Source organism: Phocoena phocoena, chromosome 7 (assembly GCF_963924675.1).
Source record: "Phocoena phocoena chromosome 7, mPhoPho1.1, whole genome shotgun sequence".
In the NCBI taxonomy this organism is placed as follows: domain Eukaryota; kingdom Metazoa; phylum Chordata; class Mammalia; order Artiodactyla; family Phocoenidae; genus Phocoena; species Phocoena phocoena.
The window spans coordinates 80,710,582-80,732,176 of NC_089225.1; the positions used below are offsets into that span (position 1 = coordinate 80,710,582).

Here is a 21,595-nt window from a genome sequence, read left to right on the forward strand (position 1 = left end):
TTTATAGTTAAGCCGCTTTATAGTGGAAAAGACTAAAGGATGAGAAGGTGGGTATTTTATTTTCCACCTTCCTGCTCTTTCTAAAATCTTATACCACTGATTTCCCTGTTCTTTTAGTCCCCTTTCAACTGGATCCTTCCCATTGGCTATAGGTTCGGGTATCTCCCATTTTAAAATAACCCTCACTAGATTCCTCGTTCTTCTCCATCCGTCTTATAACCCTGGCACCTTTCCAGAAGAGTTGTCTATAAATGGTGGTCTCCATTTCCTTGCTTTTCACTCAACCCAGGCCAACCTACCTACTGCCTCCATTATCATGTCACCAGAAGAGCTTTTGCTTAGCCCACCAAGGAATTCCAGTGTCTTAAATTCATTATGTATCTTCAGTCTTTGTCTTTTTTGGCCTCTCGGCAGCTCCTGAGACTGCTGACCTTTTTTTTTTTTTTTGGCTGCACCACGCAGCATGTGGGTTGTGGGATCTTAGTTCCTTGACCAGAGATCAAACTCGTGCCCACGGTGTTGGAAGCGTGGAGTCTAAACCACTGGACCACCAGGGAAGTCCCTGACCGTTCTTTCTTAAAACACGCTTCTCTTGGCTTCTGTGACAACTTCGTTTTCTTCTTGGCTCTGTGGCTGTTTCACCTCTGCAGGCTTATCTTCTACTTGGCCATTAAGTGTCACACTGCTAGGCTTAGTTCTTGGCCCTCTAATCTCACTATATGTCCTCTCTCTAGATAGTCTCACCAATGCCTGGTTTCAGTTATAACTTAAATATGTAGGAATCATAACCTCGTATCTCTAGCCCAGATCTTTTCTCTGGTATCTTGTCCCAGGAATCCAAATGCCTAGCTGACATCTCTACTCGGAAATCTCAGAAGAACCTCAAACAGAGTTAAGTCCAAACATATAAGACCATGAACTCATGCTATGTCTCCCCCAAAATGTTGCTCTTCCAGCTTCTCATCCAATGATCCCACCACCTCTCTGGTTGTGCAAGCCAGAAACCAGGAATCACTCTTGACACCTTCCTTTCCCTTGGCTCCCGTACCCAATCTATCATCAATTCTTGTCAATTTTGAATCCAACAACTCTTCTCTCTTTACCCGAGTCCAGATTACCACCAGGTGACTAACACCTTTCTAGCTGGTCTCTGTGCCTTGACTTCTGGCAATCCCCATCTTACCCTGCCCCATTCCACTCTCCATACCATTGTCAGAACAATTTTTTAAATAACTCCCCATTATTTCAGAATAAAGATTAAAACCCTTTCCTTGGCCTAAAAGTCATGCATAGTCTAGCCCTTTTCAGCCTCATTTGTGTCATGCTGGCTGCCTTTTGTTCTGGGGCCTCTTTACACGCTGTTCCTGCCTAGAATTCTCTTCCCTTCCCTGTCTGACTAGTTATCTCCTAGTCTTCCTAGGTCTCAGCTCAGTGGTCTCTTCTGATACCCATAACTAGGTCAAATCCACCTACTGTAAGATGCTCTTTCAGAACCATGTCCCTTCTGATCACAGGACTCACCACAGTTTAAACTTTACGTGTGTGTGATTATTTGGCAAATGTCCATCTCCTCCATTAGACTTTAAGCTTTATGAGAAAAGAAATTAGGTTTTTGCTAACTTCTGTATCCTAATGCTTAGTGATCTCATAAAGTTAGTGCTCAATAAATATAGACTGGATTAATGATAGGGCAGAAGGAAGAGAGGGAGAAGGAAATAGGATTATTTGACTCATTTCTAATGGCCTGTTACTCTGAACTAGAAGTCGTAAGTCTTCTGCTCTACTCTGAAGCAGAGTACTTTTACCTTCTCTCTGTCTACACAACTCAAATGGCACACTGCCTAAATGGATCCTTGTGACCCATCAGGCAACCTCAGTTTCATAATCAGCCATACTTATCCTTAAGTAAATGAGATACACTAATCGTGGCACACAATGCTACAGCAGCAAAGTCTCACCTTCTTTGTTCTTATAAGCTTGTGGTCCCTAAATTCAGTTAATTGGGCCCGAAGTGTCAGATCACTATTGACGAGGAATGCCTCCCGACACTGCTGGTAAAAGTCTTGAAAAGAAAGTCCTGGAGAGTTCAAAAGATAATGTGAACGTAAGTCAGTATTTAAGACATGACCCCATATATGGATACCCATGCCGAAGAACACAGAAAAAAAGTGCTATTACCAAAGTATGTTAAAGCAGCCAGTAAGTGTTGAAGGAAGTATCTCTGGAAGAAGCAAAGCTAGGGAATACTTAGGTGTTATGTACTGTGGCTTACATTCTTAAAAGAGAACTGATTGGTTGAAAGCAGTCAGCTGTGGCCAAGTATGACATAATCCCATGGACAGTTTTAAACAGCGTGAATAAAGTTGACTTTTTTTTAAAGAGGGAACTAGTAAGTCAAATGAGGGCTGAATGATTATTAAAATGTGTGTTTAAATTTAACACATTATTTCACTCAAGGGGAAGAAAATCTAAGATGCCCAGCATATGAAGTATATGTAGTTGGTAGACACACATCCATAGGTGGCACAGGAAATTTTAAAATTAAGCTGGATTTGTCTTTCAATTTGTACTGGCAAACAGCCTGTTCAGCAGTGTATCTGTAGGGCTGCTTGAAAATTTTCGATATGGCAGCCACGATATCACAGAGCAAACCATTTATTCACTGCTGTGAAAAACTGCAGTGCTATTATTAGATTCTAGAAAAAAGAATTTATGGGATGAAGCAAAAAGTCACACAATTTGATATCATAAATATTGGATACCATGGGGCCTCCCTGGTGGTGCAGTGGTTAAGAATCCGCCTGCCAGTGCAGGGGACACGGGTTCGAGCCCTGGTCCAGGAAGATCCCACATGCCATGGAGCAACTAAGCCCGTGTGCCACAACTACTGAGCTTGCACTCTAGAGCCCACGAGCCACAACTACCGAGCCCACGTGCCATAACTACTGAAGCCCGTGCACCTAGAGCCCGTGCTCCCAACAAGAGAAACCACCGCAATGAGAAGCCTGCACACCACATAGAAGAGTAGCCCCCGCTCGCCGCAACCAGAGAAAACCTGCGCGCAGCAACGAAGACCCAACGCAGCCAAAAATAAATAAATTTAAAAATATATAGTGGATACCAATGTAATAAGGGTTATCCTGGTTATCCAGCTGATACTTTATTAGTAGCCTGAAAATCCCCCTAGGGAAAAAAAAACAAACAGAAATTCAAATCCACAATGTTAACATTCAAAGATAACAGCTAATAGTAAAATACACAAAGAGTGTGAAACACCTGGCCTGTCTGTATTACCTTCTGTTCCTTTCTCAAGGAACATCGTATCCTGGTCTACTCAAAAAGGAGAAGCTTTTTTATTTCCTTTTAAAGAAAATCTAGGAGTACAGCTGACCCTTGAACAGCACAGGTTTGAACTGCGTGGGTCTACTTATGCATGGATATTTTTCAACAGTAAACACTACAGTACCACACAGCCCCCAGTGAGTTGAACCTGCGGATGCGGAGGAACTGCGGATATGGAGGGCTGACTATAAGTTAGGCACGGATTGACCCCCACGTTGTTCAGGGTCAACTTGTTTTTTTTTAGACTACAGGTTGGTCCACTATAGAAAACTTGTAATATATAATAAAAACTAAAGAGGAAAATATTAACCCCATAACCTTAAAATAACAGCCACTAATATTTGATGTGGAGATCATACGTGCATATGCTGCTTTCTCAAGTCTTTGTGGAACAAGGCAGTGTGAAAACATAAATTCATGCATTTACATATGGTACACACCATTTTATACCTCTCTTTTTCACTTACTGATTTTCCCATGTCTTTAAAAATTCTTCCTAAAGTTTTTAATGTCTGCTCATCTATCGTACCACAAACTGACCATTTCCCTATTGGTTTTGGATGTTCACATTACTTCCAATTTTAATTAATAAAAAATATTAATTTATTAAATTAAATACAATTATAAAAAAATACTCTTTCATATTTTGGATTGTTTCTGTAGGAGTGTGTACCAAGTAGAATTATTGGGTTGGAAGCAGTGTTACACAAACCAAGTTCCCCAGAAGTCCCTGGATTTGGCAAAAATTTTAAACCTTTTGCATTTTCATTTTTATGACAGTCTAGAAGATAATTTCTGTAAGCATATTTTGGATCATCTGAATGACCACTTATAACTAAGTACTACCACTGACTACACTGCTGAATTTTGGTGAAGACTTTTTGATCAATCACATTCATACCAAGTAAAGACTAAATTATATTGGAGTGTACAGAATGAACCAAAAAAGCATTGGAGACTAGCACACAGACATTTAGGTATGCCCAACTAAAAAATAATTGCATTAGAGCATTTACATTGCATGGATTCCCAAGTTTATATGTAATAACTTGCAATGGTCCATTAGGAGTAAGCATAATAGTAAAATTAAATGAACACTTTTTCTATTCCCAATTCCGTCAAAAATTTTGATTAGATATTCATTTAATACATATTTCACTATTACTGCAATGATAACCTTCAAGTGTACAAAAACAGCTTTATACAGTAACAAAATTCACTGAAATTAGCATTTGAGGGTTAACATCACAAGGGAGTCTTGTGATGATAAAGTTGCGTATCTTGATTGTGGTAGTTACACAAGTGACAAAACTGCACAGACCTAAACACACACACATGCACAAATGGGTGCACATATCAATGGTGAAATCTGAATAAGCTCTCTGGATTATGCCAATGTCAGTCTCCTAGTTTTAACACTGCACTGTGGTATGAGTTACTGGTAGGGGTTGGTTGGGAAAGGAATGCTCAGGACTTGCCTCTTACATTTCTCTGTGGCCTCCTGTGAGGCTACTCAATGCCTTTTTTCAACAGGTTAATTATACAATTTATTTTTTCCTGGCTTATGCTGTATACAACTTTCCTTAACCTTTATTAATTGCTTTTATTAATTCAGATATGCCTCTTGGTTAGGCTGCTGAAGGGCTTCACTGAAGACACTATACAAAGATGTCCAAGATTTAAGAGGATGAGCTTTGGAACCATGCAGATTTGGATCAAAATCTCTGTGCCCTTCACTATCTACCTTAGAGGAGCTGTGAGGATCAAATGAGCTATTTCATGTAAAGGGCCCTGTGTTTGAATCATAATGTTCAATATGTAATTAAAAATAACTATCAAATTTAAGTAAAATCCATCAAAATTCTGCTTTTTCCTCTATGATGAACATTGAGATGCTCTTACTCAGAAACATAAAAATCTATTAAAAACAAAAATGCTGGTACTCTTGCTTTATTATTATTATTTATTATTACTACTGAGTAGTCTGCCTAATGCATAACCCAGTACTGGCAACTATTATTACTACTATTTCTCTCAATCCTGCAAACTAAGTAAGGACTTTAGTATAGCCATTAAAACCTAGTATGGCATATCTTAAAATATATATAGTTTTTTGAAAAAGAAACTATAGTTTTCATTCTTACCTTGCGTTAGGGGTAAGGCTTCGTAAGACATGAGTTAGGGAACTAAGTGGTAGTGATCCAGATTGTTTAACCAGAAGAGAATTCTCATAGGAGGTTTCTTCAGTATAATGACTATATGTAGTAGCTTCATACCAGAGCCAGTTATAAAGACTCTGCTTTGCATGATCCCACACTAGAGTACATGATCAAAGAAAACAAGAATTACTAATTATTTTCATATTGTCTTGTTACTAGATTCCACTCTAGGAAAGAACAGAAAGCATTAAATAAAAAGTGAATCCTGAAAATTTTCATGTTTGCTATTTCCCCATCCAAATCAGTACCTCACAATCTAATTTCACTGTCAATCAACATCTGAATCTTTATTTGTATATTAAATACAAGTTAAAATATATTAGCACTACCAAGGCATTCTTTGAAAAATTTTAATAATTTATTTTATTTTATAGGATTATCATAAAGTCTGAATTAAATGCATAAAATAAATGTTGCAATTCCACAAAGAAGAGTAGAAAGAAACCAAAATAATAGTTGGGTCTCCTCTCCTTCATGAAACTTTAGCTGTAAAACACACCCTTTACTATCTAAATTTTTATTTCCAAGAATTATGTTCTAAATCGGATTAAGGACACCTATATTTTTGGCAACTATGTCTTTAAACACGCAACAAAGGAAAAGCATACTTTAAAACAATAAAAATGCTGTGACAACATTAAGAAAATTAATTTTCAAAGACTGATATCTCAAGAAGGAAAAACAGTAATATTTAACTTACTGAGAGGAGCATTGAGGTGATCAATAGATGCTATAAGGTATATATTACGTAAAGATGACAACTGTCCAATAATCTGCTGGCTTTTGTCTCCTCTCAACATTTGGCTATCCAAATTGTGGATAAGAAGAAAGAGTTCTAAAGAAGATTCTAAAAGGAAAGAGAATGCATTTATTATATTCAGTGAGTACTTGTGAAGCCCCCTACCACATGCAAGGACTGTATTAAAGAATATATCAAAGTAGCACAGGACAAAAGAACTATTGCTTAGGGGTATGCAATTTATTTGAGAAGCTATGTCAGTCACTCATAAAACAGGCAAGACATTATTATAGTCTTTAAAAAAAAAAGAAATTCATTGGAAATCAGTAGACACTGGAGCAGTTAGAGACTTAACCAGAATGGTTAACACTTGAATCAGACCATGAAGAAACCAGTTTTAATACGGCATAGGAAATAAGGGAAGATACATATTGGATTGGAGGTGAATCTGTGCATGTTGAATTGCAAGGTGGGATAAAGGAGGGAGTCGTCCCCTCCTCCAAAAAAAAGAGTTCTCATTAAGCATTAAGAGAGAATATAGAAAACCCTGGTTATCACAAAAGCCAAGAGATCAAAGAAGGGGAGAGGCTTAGGATATTGCCCAAAGCATGAGGAAGGTCAGAGAAGTAAAATATCATAAAAGTCAGTGAAGGAAGAATTTGGATGATGGAGATGTCAACACCATCAAATACTGGAGAGATGAAGATAAACAAAGGGTGAGGCAAGGTCAGTGTTTTTAGCATGAAAAAAATTACAGGTGATCTTCAAGCATGCAATTCAGGTAGCACAGAGACCAGAAATTAAGAAGGAAACAAACAGTAGACGGCAGGACATGTCTTCAAAAACTCTCAAATCATATTGAAATAGGGAAATAAAATAGAGTAAAAGGGCAGTAGAATCAGGTAAATATTTTTCTTAAGATGGAAGAAGTTCTATACATGTTTAAAAGCCATTGCTAAGTCCCTCAGGAGCTGGTAAGAAATGGGACATTGGCATTTATGACAAAAGATGAGCCTTTTAAAGAGAATAAGTACATTTCTCTTCCACTGGGGATAGAGGGACAAGAGAGACAATATAGTGACAAAGATTCTGAGATGACACACTTTTGAAAGTCCAAGGTTCCTTAATTTCTAGAAGTCACCATAGTCAGTATTTAAATATGTAAACAAACATATAATTATTATATTACATATGTAATATACAATTATAATTTATATAATTCATAATTATATAACATCTATATTGTAACTATGTAAAACATTTATGATTTATACAATTATAAATTATTTAATATAAATTATATTTAGATAATACAGATTATATAATATATAAATATTTATTATAATACAGATTATATATAAGAGTAACTACATATAAATATATATAAAAAATGATTCAGGCACCTATTTTAGTGAGCGTACAAACAATAGCAAAATCATCCATTAAATCATTAAGCATAACCAATTACTCCATTTAATTGTTAAGCAATGACTAAATGACAATTGTTAGAACCTAAATAATTTTATTTTTAATTTTCTGAAATGCTCATATAACAAAAACATTCACACCAAAAGAACAACAAATGTTTTTTCCCCCATTTCTCAGATTTTAGTATATGAAATTATTCAAATGCATTGATACTCAGGATAAAGATAAGAATGCTTTATAAACATATTAAACAATATAAAACTATCGGACATAGAGGTACCAATTAACTGGAAACACTTTACACTGGCCAAACAAAACCTGAAAATTATCCTGAAATAAAAGGTTTTGGGGGGAAAAAAAAGAGGCTTTGGCTATATAAATTCAAGGTAGCAGGAGTAATTCTTTCCTGTTAGGTAAGTTAAAGTTCACAGAAGAAGTTCACAGAAAAAGGTTTTAAAGAAATCAAAATCTAAATCAGCAATGAGAGAAGTGTCATTATTAAAACAATCCTCAATTTTATGTATACTAGTACACAAATAAGTATGCTTAGCTTCACCCTAAAACTATAGAACATCTCCTTCACATTACCTTCTTTAAATTTGTTTATTATCCAGTCTAGCTGATCCAGCACACTGCGGAAAGTACCCATATGATTAAGGACTTCTTCTGTTATAGAATTCAGGATCTATGTCATAAAAGTGCAAGAGGTACATCAGTTATAACTTATTCTGTCATGTAGGATAAATACAACTAGCAAACCAATCCTTTTTTTTTTTTTTTTGGTACGCGGGCCTCTCACTGTTGTGGCCTCTCCCGTTGCGGAGCACAGGCTCCGGATGCACCGGGCTCAGCGGCCATGGCTCATGGGCCCAGCCACTCCGCGGCATGTGGGATCTTCCCGGACCGGGACACAAACCCGTGTCCCCTGCATCGGCAGGCGGACTCCCAACCACTGCGCCACCAGGGAAGCCCCAATCCTTTTTTTTAATAAATTAAAACTATATTTGGATTTCCCACTAAGTCTGAAAAATCACTTCAAAAATTCTACTGGTACTTAAGTACATCTAATTCATTTCTTTGCATAAGTTATCGCTAAAAGGAAACAGGGAAGAATAGCAAAGGTGTAAAGATAACATAAGCAGGTAGTAAAAACAAAACAAAACCAAAAACTAACAATATGAAAAATATTAGAAAACTATAGATTTATCAAATGAAAGAGGACCCAAACATTAAGGACAATTTTAAAAAGGAATATTACATTGGTTAATATCCAGAACTCAAAAGGTTTAAATTAACTTTCAAATGATGAAGAGATATGAGCATCTGGAGTAAAAATGATCAAAGAACTGTAAACCATTCTTATATTTTTATTATTTTTAGAGCACTAAAGTGACATAAAAGCATAATAAAATTGAAGTCCCCCATAATAATCCTATCCTTGAGAGAAGTACTGTTGGTATTCAATGTAGTAAACAAAGCTAACATTTCCCTAATATTTAATATATTATCAGTTACCAAATAGGAAATTCAAGGATGGGGATTCAAAGCTAGAACCCTCTGAGTCCAAACACATGATCTTAAGCACTGTGCAATCCTACTAGTGTGAAAACTATTGCAATAAAAACAAAAACTGAATGCTCCAGAATATGAAATAGCATCCTCATTAACATGGGGATATGGATTGGCAGGGGATATGATGTTGTTCCTTTTAACATTTTTAAAACTTACTGATTTCACACTGATTCCAGGAAAGAAGCCATTGATGACAACATGAATGCAATCTTGCAGCATGGTGGTTCGAAATCTTTCCAGTAAATCTCTCTTAGAACCCAAACCATAAAGCACAATGTTGAACCCCAGGCTGTAAGAAAAACAGCACTCATGAAATTAAAGTTCAGTACTTCTCTTTTTTTTTTTTTTTTTTTTTTGCGGTACGCAGGCCTCTCACTGTTGTGGCCTCTCCCGTTGTGAAGCACAGGCTCCGGACGCGCAGACTCATAGGCCATGGCTCACGGGCCCAGCCTCTCTGCGGCATGTGGGATCCTTCCGGACCGGGGCACAAACCCACATCCCCTCCATTGGCAGGCAGACTCTCAACCACTGCACCACCAGGGAAGCCCAAGTTCAGTACGTCTTATTGCCAATTTTATAATCAACCAGTTTCCTTAATTTAAGCTTATAAAGAATACAGGAAGAAATGGCATGGCTAAATAACTACTGATTCCCAACTTATATAAAGCAAGTGAACAGTTTTATTATCTGTACACCAAGCTTGCAGTTCCAACTTTCTCTCAAACTTCTACTACCTTTCAAGTAATAAGAGGCAAGGGAGAACATGGCACTAGGTACAAGACACTAAAAAGTCTTATAGGCTGAAGCAGAGTTTTAACTGATAGATTGAACTGGAAAAGTAATCAGGGGCCAGGTCACAAAAGTGTTGTTAAATCAACTAAGACATTAACTGGATTTTATTCCAAGGAACATAAGCATTTAAAAGTAAAGAGTCAGGTGTTAAGTGAAAGGTTTTAATAGGAAAGTAACATGATCTTTTTAGAAGATTACATTGACTGAGTGGGGGAATGGATAGGAAGGAGGGTAAAACCACCAAAGACTATGGACTTGAATTAGGTGTCATGGAGACAAATGTGTCAAGAGCTTTACAGGTCAAATTGGTTGGATTTGGAGAGTGATCAGACATGGAAGGTTAAGTGAAAGGGACTATTAAGAATAGCTCAGTTTTTTGGCATAGACTGCATGAATGGGGTGCATCCACTAGGCGAGGTAGCTGGGGCAGGTGGGATTGAGGGATTTAAGATAAGTTAAATTTTATGTATATTGAATTATTTACAGGACATCCACATGGACACTTCCAATATACATTCACATTTGCTGCTGAGGAGTGAGATCTGGCTGGGCTAGAGATATAGTTATGGCAGTTATTCACATACAAAAAGCAACTGAAGCCAAGAGAGTAAATGAGACAACCCAGAACACCAAGCACTAGGGGTCAGGCTAAAGTTCAACTCCATGATTTTTTAACGGAGGTCAATCAGAAACAGTATTTACGTGATGCTCTGTAGCAATGCAGGATAGCCTGGAAATAGAAAAGAAAAGAGATAACCCCCAAAGGCAGAGATTAGCAAAACAGAAGCAGCAGAAAAAAGAAGCAAGGGAGTTCAGAGAACTATCAGTTCTACTAAAGTAGCTATGAGGTCTAGGCTGGGAAGCAAAGCAAATCAAGTTATCAAAGCTGACATATGGGAAGAAAGAAGAATTGGTGGACTGGGGGGTGGGATCAGCGTGAAGATCTGCCTTATAAATTCAAAATGAACAGGTCCATAAATAGTTATTGAGAGAAGGTAAGGTCCTAACAGGGAAGCTAATCATTTTCTTACTAGCATACTCCTTTGATTTATTATTGGCAAAGAAAACCAGGATCAATTGGGGAAAATTGTGGCAATTTTTATGTTCTTACTGCACCATTCACATTTTAGCATACACTTCAAGCACTTCTTTATACTAAGGTCCTTTTAAATACGAATATAAAAGTAATTATAGAAAAAAATTACTACGTTTTAATCTTTATCATTCTTCTAGGTGCTTTAATGGAAATTTAAATTTAACCTGAGGTATCTGAAAAATGATAAAGTTAAAAAAATATTCTAAGAAACAATTTTAAAATGGTAAAATAATGTTTAGAGAACAGATCTTATGAAATTCTGAAGGTCTACAGTACATGTAAACAGAATGAGATTGAAAGAAAAATATATATTCTTTCATTTTAGATACTCTGAATTAAAATCTAACTGATATATTTATCAATCTTGACAAATTATATTTTCAAATATTTTTATAAGTAATAATTCATAATTCTAAGAAAGGCTATTTTACACAATAGCTTTCAAGTCTGATTAAACTTAGAAAAGACAGGGCTTCCCTGGTGGCGCAGTGGTTGAGAGTCCACCTGCTGATGCAGGGGACATGGGTTCGTGCCCCGGTCCGGGAAGCTCCCACATGCTGCGAAGCGGCTGGGCCCGTGAGCCATGGCCGCTGAGCCTGCACGTCCGGAGTCTGTGCTCTGCAACGGGAGAGGCCACAACAGTGAGAGGCCCGCGTACTGCAAAAAAAAAAACAAAAAACAAAAAACAAAACTTAGAAAAGACAAATTTCTTGAAAATTGGAATTTCTGAGAAGAGTCATATAATAATATGACTTCTACATTTAGGTCATAAAATTGGGAAAACACCTGTTTTTTCAAATTTTTACATATAAATAAAAATACATATCAAGTTCATTGCAAAAAGAAAATTAAATGTCAAACTGCTTTGATTTTAACATAGACATGTAAATATATATTATTCTTTATTTTACAAAGGTTTACAATGATAATAGTACTTACTGTAACTGCAACATCCATTTATGAAATAACTGTTCATATTGTTGATTTAGTTGTTTAAGTTCAGCAGAAAAGGAAGGAGAAACATTGCTCAGTAAGTTATGCAAAGTTTGCTTTAAAAAAAAAAGGAAGAGGGAGGGAAGAAAATCACTCTCAATCCACATACATCACATCAATCCACACTAAAAATATTTCCTTAGAGGTAGAGGTTAGAAGAGGCCATCAGTGGAAATATTACTTTAATCAGGTTTGGTAATGAGTGCATCTACTGAGAATACACATAATATTTCAATATTTCTTTCTTAAAATGTTTTATACATTCTTTAAGTACAAATATGTAAAACAGTAAAGAATTTGCTACATTTTCTCTAGAACCATTTACATGACTATAAATTCCAAATATCAATATAAGTCTTTAATTTCTAAAAATACTGTTACCATAAGGAGACAATTAAACCTGCCTCCCAGCTTTGACAACAAATCCAGACACTCTTTTAAAAACCTACGGATTTAAAAAAAAAAAAAAAAAAAAAAAAACCTACGGATTTGAAAAAATGTAAAAGCTTAAGGTAACAGTTCAGTATTAATTCTCAGAAAACAGTCAAGTTTCTTTATAATTTACCATTATCATTAGTAAAATTCACTGCTCCTCTTTAAAAGCTGTTTCTAACAAATCCTTTATCTTTGGTAAGTACGGCAAAGTTTTTAAAACAATAATGTAAAAATAAACTGAGGAAGATACATTGCTCTGTACCCAAAACTTGAAAATTCATGCTAGTGACTCAAACACAGCTCACTTCTTGAAATGAAAACTCTAGTAAAAAGCTGTATATGCATTTCTACCCTGGCACTACTGTGTTTTCATGATTTTATCCTTTAAGTAAAATATTTTTTTAATACTGAAGACTAAAGCAGCAACCAAGATTCCAGGCACTCTAGCCTATACAGTTTTTATTCATCCATATACTTAAAGAGAAATAGGACAAATTCTAAGTAAAACTGTAAAGTAGTAGATTTCAAAAATTTCTCTCTCCATCTGATGTTTTTTTTCCTAACGTCTAGAGCCCTGAAAAGCAGATAAAGCATTAGTGTCATTTTCAGTAGTTATTTATACTGTATTATCAGAGCATACTCACACTTAGTGTGAACTCTGAAATGTTATGTCACCTATTCACCTTCATTTCAAACTTCAGTATTTGTGCAGAATTACATTACTAGCCCCAATACTTGCCCCTCCTCCTATCTGTACCCTTTGCCATGTGACTTTGCAATCCCTCCCACTAAACGGGTGGAATCTAGTTCCCATCCCCTGTTCTGTGACTTTGTTTTCAGCCACGTGATTTACTGTGGCCACTAGAATGAGGCAGAAGTGACACTGAGACAGTTTGAGCCCAGGCTTTAAGAGGTCTTTTGTTTTTCTACTTCTTCTGTCTCTGACATTTTTATGAGAAGAACATGCCTCTGCTAGCTTTCCAAGGAGGTCCAACAAGGAGGACAGACACGTGGAGCAAATCCTAGATCAGCCAACTCCCAGGTGACCCACAGGCATGAGAAATAAATGCTCATTGACACATGTTACTATGACCGTATCTGTCAGCTATGTCCACAATTAATGAAAGACCTTCCTTTCTTCACTATCAGTAACAGGTGTTTCTTTCATCCTCCAACAGGTCTGTCTGTCTCTAGGTCCTATGAAGTCCAACTTTGACCCTGGATCCACTTCTCCTTCCCCCATGGTGCTTATATAAAAATACATGACGGGCTTCCCTGGAGGCACAGTGGTTAAGAGTCCGCCTGATGCAGGGGACACGGGTTCGTGCCCCGGTCCGGGAGGATTCCACATACCACGGAGCGGCTGGGCCCGTGAGCCATGGCCACTGAGCCAGCGCGTCTGGAGCCTGTGCTCTGCAACGGGAGAGGCCACAGCAGTGAGAGGCCCACGTACCGCAAAAAAAAAGAAAAAAGAAATACATGCACTAAGGAAGAAGCAAGAGGAACTACAATCCTGCAGCCTGTGGAACAAAAAACACACTCACAGAAAGACAGACAAGATGAAAAGGCAGAGGGCCATGCACCAGATGAAGGAACAAGATAAAACCCCAGAAAAACAACTAAATGAAGAGGAGATAGGCAATCGTCCAGAAAAAGAATTCAGAATAATGATAGTGAAGATGATCCAGAATCTTGGAAAAAGAATGGAGGCAAAGATCGAGAAGATGCAAGAAATGTTTAACAAAGATCTAGAAGAATTAAAGAACGAACAAACAGAGATGAACAATACAATAACTGAAATGAAAAATACACTAGAAGGAATCAATAGCAGAATAACTGAGGCAGAAGAACGGATAAGTGACCTGGAAGACAGAATGGTGGAATTCACTGCTGTGGAACAGAATAAAGAAAAAGAATGAAAAGAAATGAAGACAGCCTAAGAGACCTCTGGGACAACATAAAACGCAACAACATTTGCATTATAGGGGTCCCAGAAGGAGAAGAGAGAGAAGAGAGAAAGGATCTGAGAAAATATCTGAAGAGATTATACTCGAAAACTTCCCTAACATGGGAAAGGAAAGAGCCACCCAAGTCCAGGAAGCACAGAGAGTCCCATAGAGGATAAACCCAAGGAGAAACACGCTGAGACACACAGTAATCAAACTGGCAAAAATTAAAGACAAAGAAAAATTACTGAAAGCAGCAAGGGAAAAATGACAAATAATATACAAGGAAAATCCCGTAAGGTTAACAGCTGGTCTCTCAGCAGAAACTCTACAAGCCAGAAGGGAGTAGCATGATATACTTAATGTGATGAAAGGGAAGAACCTACAACCAACATTTCTCTGCCCAGCAAATATCTCATTCAGATTCAACAGAGAAATCAAAAGCTTTACAGACAAGCAAAAGCTAAGAGAATTCAGCACCACCAAACCAGCTCTACAACAAATGCTAAAGGAACTTCTCTAAGTGGGAAACACAAGAAAAGGACCTACAAAAACAAACCAAAATGGTAATAGGAACATACATATCGATAATTACCTTAAACGTGAATGGATTAAATGCTCCAACCAAAAGACACAGGCTTGCTGAACGGATACAAAAACAAGACCCATATATATGCTGTCTACAAGAAACCCACTTCAGACCTAGGGATACATTCAGACTGAAACTGAGGGGATGGAAAAAGATATTCCATGCAAATGGAAATCAAAAGAAAGCTGGAATAGCAATTCTCATATCAGACAAAATAGACTTTAAAATAAAAACTGTTACAAGAGATAAGGAAGAACACTACCTAATGATCAAAGGATCAATCCAAAAAGAAGATATAACGATTATAAATGTTTATGCACCAACACAGGAGAACCTCAATACATAAGGCAAATGCTAACAACCATGAAAGGAGAAATTGACAGTAACACAATAATAGTAGGTGACTTTAACACCCCACTTACACCAATGGACAGATCCTCCAAACAGAAAATAAATAAGGAAACACAAGCTTTAAATGACACAACAGACCAGGTAAATTTAATTGATATTTATAGAACATTCCACTTAAAAGTAGCAGAATACACTTTCTTCTCAAGTGCACATGGAACATTCTCCAGGACAGATCGTATCTTGGGTCACAAATCAAGCCTCAGTAAATTTAAGAAAATTGAAATCATAGCAAGCATCTTTTCTGACCACAACATTATGAGATTAGAAATCAATTATGGGGAAAAAAAACATAAAAAACACAAATACATGGAGGCTAAACAATACATTACTAAATAACCAAGAGATCACTGAAGAAATCAAAGAGGAAATCAAAAAGTACCTAGAGACAGGGCTTCCCTGGTGGTACAGTGGTTAAGAATCTGCCTGCCTACGCAGGGGACATGGGTTCGAGCCCTGGTCAGGGAAGATCCCCACATGCTGCGGAACAACTAAGCCCTTGAGCCACAACTACTGAAGCCTGCATGCCTGGAGTCCGTACTCTGAAACAAGAGAAGCCACCACAATGAGAAGCCCACACACCACAACAAAGAGTAGTTCCCGCTCGCCACAACTAGAGAAAGCCCACACACAGCAATGAAGATCCAATGCAGCCAAAAATAAATAAATAAGTAAATTTATTAAAAAAAAAAAAGAAGTACCTAGAGACAAACGACAATGAAAACATGAAGATCCAAAACCTATGGGATGCAGCAAGAGCAGTTCTAAGAGGGAAGTTTATAGCTATACAAGCCCACCTCAAGAAACAAGAAAAATCTCAAATAAACAATCTAACCTTACACCTAAAGGAACTAGAGAAAGAAGAACAAACAAAACACAAAGTTAGCAGAAGGAAAGAAATTATAAAGACCAGAGCAGAAATAAATGAAACAGAAACAAAGAAAGCAATAGCAAACATCAATAAAACTAAAAGCTGGTTCTTTGAGAGGATAAACAAAATTGATAAACCATTAGCCAGACTTACCAAGAAAAAGAGGGAGAGGACTCAAATCAATAAAATTAGAAATGAAAAAGGAAAGTAACAGACACCACAGAAATACAAAGCATCCTAAGAGACTACAACAAGCAACTCTATGCCAATAAAAATGGACAATCTGGAAGAAATGGACAAGTTCTTAGAAAGGTATAACCTTCCAAGACTGAACCAGGTAGAAATAGAAAATATGAACAGACCAATCGCAAGTAATGAAATTAAAATTGTGATTAAAAATCTTCCAACAAACAAAAGTCCAGGACCAGATGGCTTCACAGGTGAATTCTATCAAACATTTAGAGAAGAGCTAACACCCATCCTTCTCAAACTCCTCCAAAAAATTGCAGAGGAAGGAACACTCCCAAACTCATTCTACCAGGCCACCGTCACGCTGATACCAAAACCAGACAAAGATACTACAAAAAAAGAAAATTACAGAGCAATATCACTGATGAATATAGATGCAAAAATCCTGAACAAAATACTAGCAAACAGAATCCAACAGCACATTAAAAGGATCATACACCATGATCAAGTGGGATTTATCCCAGGGATGCAAGGATCCTTCAATATATGCAAATCAATCAATGTGACACACCATATTAACAAACTGAAGAACAAAAACCATATGATCATCTCAATAGATGGGCATTTAGGTTGATGCAGCAAAAGCTTTTGACAAAATGTGACAAAATTCAACAACCATTTATGATAAAAACTCTCCAGAAAGTGGGCAGACAGGGAACCTACCTCAACATAATAAGTGCCATATATGACAAACCCACAGCAAATATCATTCTCAATGGTGGAAAACTTAAAGCATTTTCTCTAAGATCAGGAACAAGACAAGGATGTCCACTCTCGCCACTATTATTCAACATAGTTTTGGAAGTCTGAGCCATGGCAATCAGAGAAGAAAAAAGAAAAGGAATACAAATTGGAAAAGAAGAAGTAAAACTGTCACTGTTTGCAGATGACATGATACTATACACAGAGAATCCTAAAGATGCCACCAGAAAACTACTAGAGATGATCAATGAATTTGGTAAAGTTGCAGGAAACTAAATTAATGCACAGAAATCTCTTGCATTCCTATACACTAATGATGAAAAATCTGAAAGAGAAAATAAGGAAACACTCCCACTTACCACTGCAACAAAAAGAATAAATACCTAGGAATAAACCTACCTAGGGAGACAAGAGACCTGTATGCAGAAAACTATAAGACACTGTTGAAAGAAATTAAAGATGATACCAACAGATGGAGAGATATACCATGTTCTTGGATTGGAAGAATCAAAATTGTGAAAATGACTATACTACCCAAAGCAATCTACAGATTCAATGCAATCCCTATCAAATTACCAATGGCATTTTTCACAGAACTGGAGCAAAAAATCTTAAAATTTGTGTGGAGACACAAAAGACCCTGAACAGCCAAAGCAGTCTTGAGGGAATAAAACGGAGCTGGAGGAATCAGACTCCCTGACTTCAGACTATACTACAAAGCTACAGTAATCAAGACAATATGGTACTGGCACAAAAACAGAAATATAGATCAATGGAACAGGACAGAAAGCCCAGAGTTAAACCCACGCACCTATGGTTAACTCATCTATGACAAAGGAGGCAAGGATATACAGTGGGAAAGACAGTCTCTTCAATAACTGGTGCTGGGAAAACTGGACAGCTATGTGTAAAAGAATGAAATTAGAACACTCCCTAACACCATACACAAAAGTAAACTCAAAATGGATTAAAGACCTAAATGTAAGACCGGACACTCTAAAACTCTTAGAGGAGGGCTTCCCTGGTGGTGCAGTGGTTGAGAGTCTGCCTGCCGATGCAGGGGACATGGGTTTGTGCCCCAATTGGGAAGATTCCACATGCTGCGGAGCGGCTAGGCCCGTGAGCCATGGCTGCTGAGCCTGCGCATCCGGAGCCTGTGCTCTGCAACAGGAGAGGCCACAACAGTGAGAGGCCCGCGTACCACAAACAACAACAACAACAACAACAAAAAACCTCTTAGAGGAAAACATAGGAAGAACACTCTTTGACATAAATCACAGCAAGATCTTTTTTGATCCATCTCCTAGAATAATGGAAATAAAAACAAAAATAAACAAATGGAACCTAATGAAACTTAAAAGCTTTTTCAAAGCAAAGTACAAACAAGATGAAAAGACAACCCTCAGAATGGGAGAAAATATTTGCAATCGAATCAACAGATGAAGGATTAATCTCCAAAATATATAAACAGCTCATGCAGCTCAATATTAAAAAAAAAAACAACCCAATCCAAAAATGGGCAGAAGACCTAAACAGACATTTCTCCAAAGAGAACATACAGATGGCCAAGAAGCACATGAAAAGATGCTCAACATCACTAATTATAAGAGAAACGTAAATCAAAACTACAATGAGGTATCACCTCACACCAGTTAGAATGGGCATCATCAGAATATCTACACACAACAAATGCTGGAGAGGGTGTGGAGAAAAGGGAACCCTCTTGCACTGTTGGTGGGAATGCAAATTGATACAGCCGCTATGGAAAACAGTATTCAGGTTCCTTAAAAAACTAAAAGTAGAATTACCATATGACACAGCAATCTTGACTAATGGGCATATACCCAGAGAAAACCGTAATTCAAAAAGACACATGCACCCCAATATTCACTGCAGCACTATTTACAATAGCCAGGTCATGGAAGCAACCTAAATGCCCATCGACAGACAAATGGATAAAGAAGATGTGATACATATATACAATGGAATATTACTCAGCCATAAAAAGGAACCAAATTGGGTCATTTGTAGAGATGTGGATGAATCTACAGACTGTCATACAGAGTGAAGTAAGTCAGAAAGAGAAAAGTAAATATCATATATTAACACATATATGTGGAACCTAGAAAAATGATGCAGATGAATCGGTTTGCAGTGCAGAAATAGAGACACAGATGTAGAGAACAAACATATAGACACCAAGGGGGGAAAGTGGTGGTGGGTGGGTGTGGTGGGATGAACTGGGAGATTGGGATTGACATGTATACACTGATGTGTATAAAACTGATGACTAAAAAGAACCTGCTGTATAGAAAAAAAAAAAAAATACATGCACTAAGCAGATGTTAGTGCCATCTCTTCCTTGAACAGCTTGGTTTCTTGACACATGTTTTCAGCTAGTCTCTGATCTGAGTTGCAATACCTATGAGACAGGTGGAAAGAGACAAACAAAACAGAAAAAACCAAAAACCCCCAACCACACAGTACCACGTCATCCAAGCCATAGAGGTTTACCCTATGGTAAACCTCTCTTCTCTCTTTTCTATAGCTTGAAAACTCTGTCAAAAGCCCTGTATACCTTAGGAAATTGCACTGAATTCCTATTTCAGAAAATAATAAAATCTTGATTCTCTCTGAGTCAATAACAATCTCTTCTTGACTTAAATTATCAAGCCCACTTTCTTTTTTTTGGCTGCATGGCTTGTGAGATCTTAGTTCCCTGACCAGGGATTGAACCCATGCCCCCTGCAGTGGAAGTGCAGAGTCCTAACCAAGGATCGCCAGGGAAGTCCCTCAAGCCCACTTGCTAATGAAAGATTTTCTTATTCAGATGGTTCTTTGTCCTCTCTTAGTGAGGTATCTGTCAAAGCCCTGAGTCTAACTGTATGCTATTTTTTTATAAAATGAGACACTGGAACCAGAGTATACAGCAACCTTGCTACCTTACTGCAATGGGCAGGCTTTCCATAATAGCAAGAAGCAGAATATCCTCTGCTTTTTGCAAGGTTTTCAACTGAGAGTCAGGTCAGTCTTTGTTTTATGACCAGTGTGAGGTTCAATGAATATGTGGGTTAAATTGGTAACAAAAATTAATGGTACATGCATATCAAAGAAACTAAGACCCTGCACAGGGAACTATATTCAAAATCCTGTGATACATATATACAATGGACTATTATTAAGCCATAAAAAGGAACGAAACTGAGTCATCTGTCGTGAGGTGGATGGACCTAGAGACTGTCATACAGAGTGAAGTCAGAAAGAGAAAAACAAATACCGTATGCTAACACATATATATGGAATCTAAAAAAAAAAAAGAAAAGAAAAAAATAAGAAAATGGTCAGAAGAACCTAGGGGCAAGACGGCAATAAAGATGCAGTCCTACTAGAGAATGGACTTGAGGATATGGGGAGGGGAAGGGTAAGCTGGGACAAAATGAGAGAGTGGCATGGACATATATACACTACCAAACATAAAACAGATAGCTAGTGGGAAGCAGCCGCATAGCACAGGGAGATCAGCTCACTGCTTTGTGACCGCCTGGAGGGGTGGGATAGGGAGGGTGGGGGAGAGAGACGCAAGAGGGAAGAGATATGGGAACATATATATAACTGATTCACTTTGTTATAAAGCAGAACTGACACACCATTGTAAAGCAATTATACTCTAATAAAGATGTTAAAAAAAGAAAATCCTGTGATAAACCATAATGGAAAAGAATATGAAAAAAATATATACACAGGTATAACTGAATCACTTTGCTGTATAGTAGAAATTAATACAACATTGTAAATCAACTATACTTCAATAAATTAAAAAAAGAAACTATGACCCTGATGATTATAGATCCTGAAGAAATGATAAATAAGAGAAAAATACGTAATTATACATGTATAATTAGAGTACATCAAACAATTCTAATCCAGTGAACCAGTTACCATTTACAAAATAAAATACGCAATAGTGATGTCACACTAATTTGTGTTTCATTTGATCAGGAGAGTATTCTGCTATATACACTTATTCTTCAGATTTGCTGCTTATGTACTATATTTTTCAGCTCACAATAAGAACAATTTACAAGTAACACTCCTTGCAACATACCTGATCCAGTTTAGCCCTCTTTAGTTTCTGCAGTGTTCTATCAGAGGTTAAAACTTTTGAACTGCTGTGGGCTTCAAAATATTCTTCTACTAAGTCACTCTGAAAGTGG

The 21,595-nt window shown here is 37.2% G+C and overlaps 1 protein-coding gene across 1 annotated transcript in view; it reads right to left on the reverse strand.

Moving 5' to 3' along the window:
• The window catches only part of ORC2 (origin recognition complex subunit 2), a 51,419-nt gene that overhangs the window by 1,964 nt on the left and 27,860 nt on the right, over positions 1-21,595 (reverse strand). The window contains exons 9-16 of the mRNA XM_065880560.1: positions 21,487-21,585; positions 12,128-12,237; positions 9,457-9,589; positions 8,317-8,413; positions 6,262-6,408; positions 5,487-5,658; positions 3,122-3,183; positions 1,959-2,077 (exon numbers count right to left, since the gene is read on the reverse strand). Of these exons, the coding sequence (XP_065736632.1) occupies positions 1,959-2,077; positions 3,122-3,183; positions 5,487-5,658; positions 6,262-6,408; positions 8,317-8,413; positions 9,457-9,589; positions 12,128-12,237; positions 21,487-21,585 (939 nt within the window). The remainder of the gene's footprint in view (positions 1-1,958; positions 2,078-3,121; positions 3,184-5,486; positions 5,659-6,261; positions 6,409-8,316; positions 8,414-9,456; positions 9,590-12,127; positions 12,238-21,486; positions 21,586-21,595) is intronic.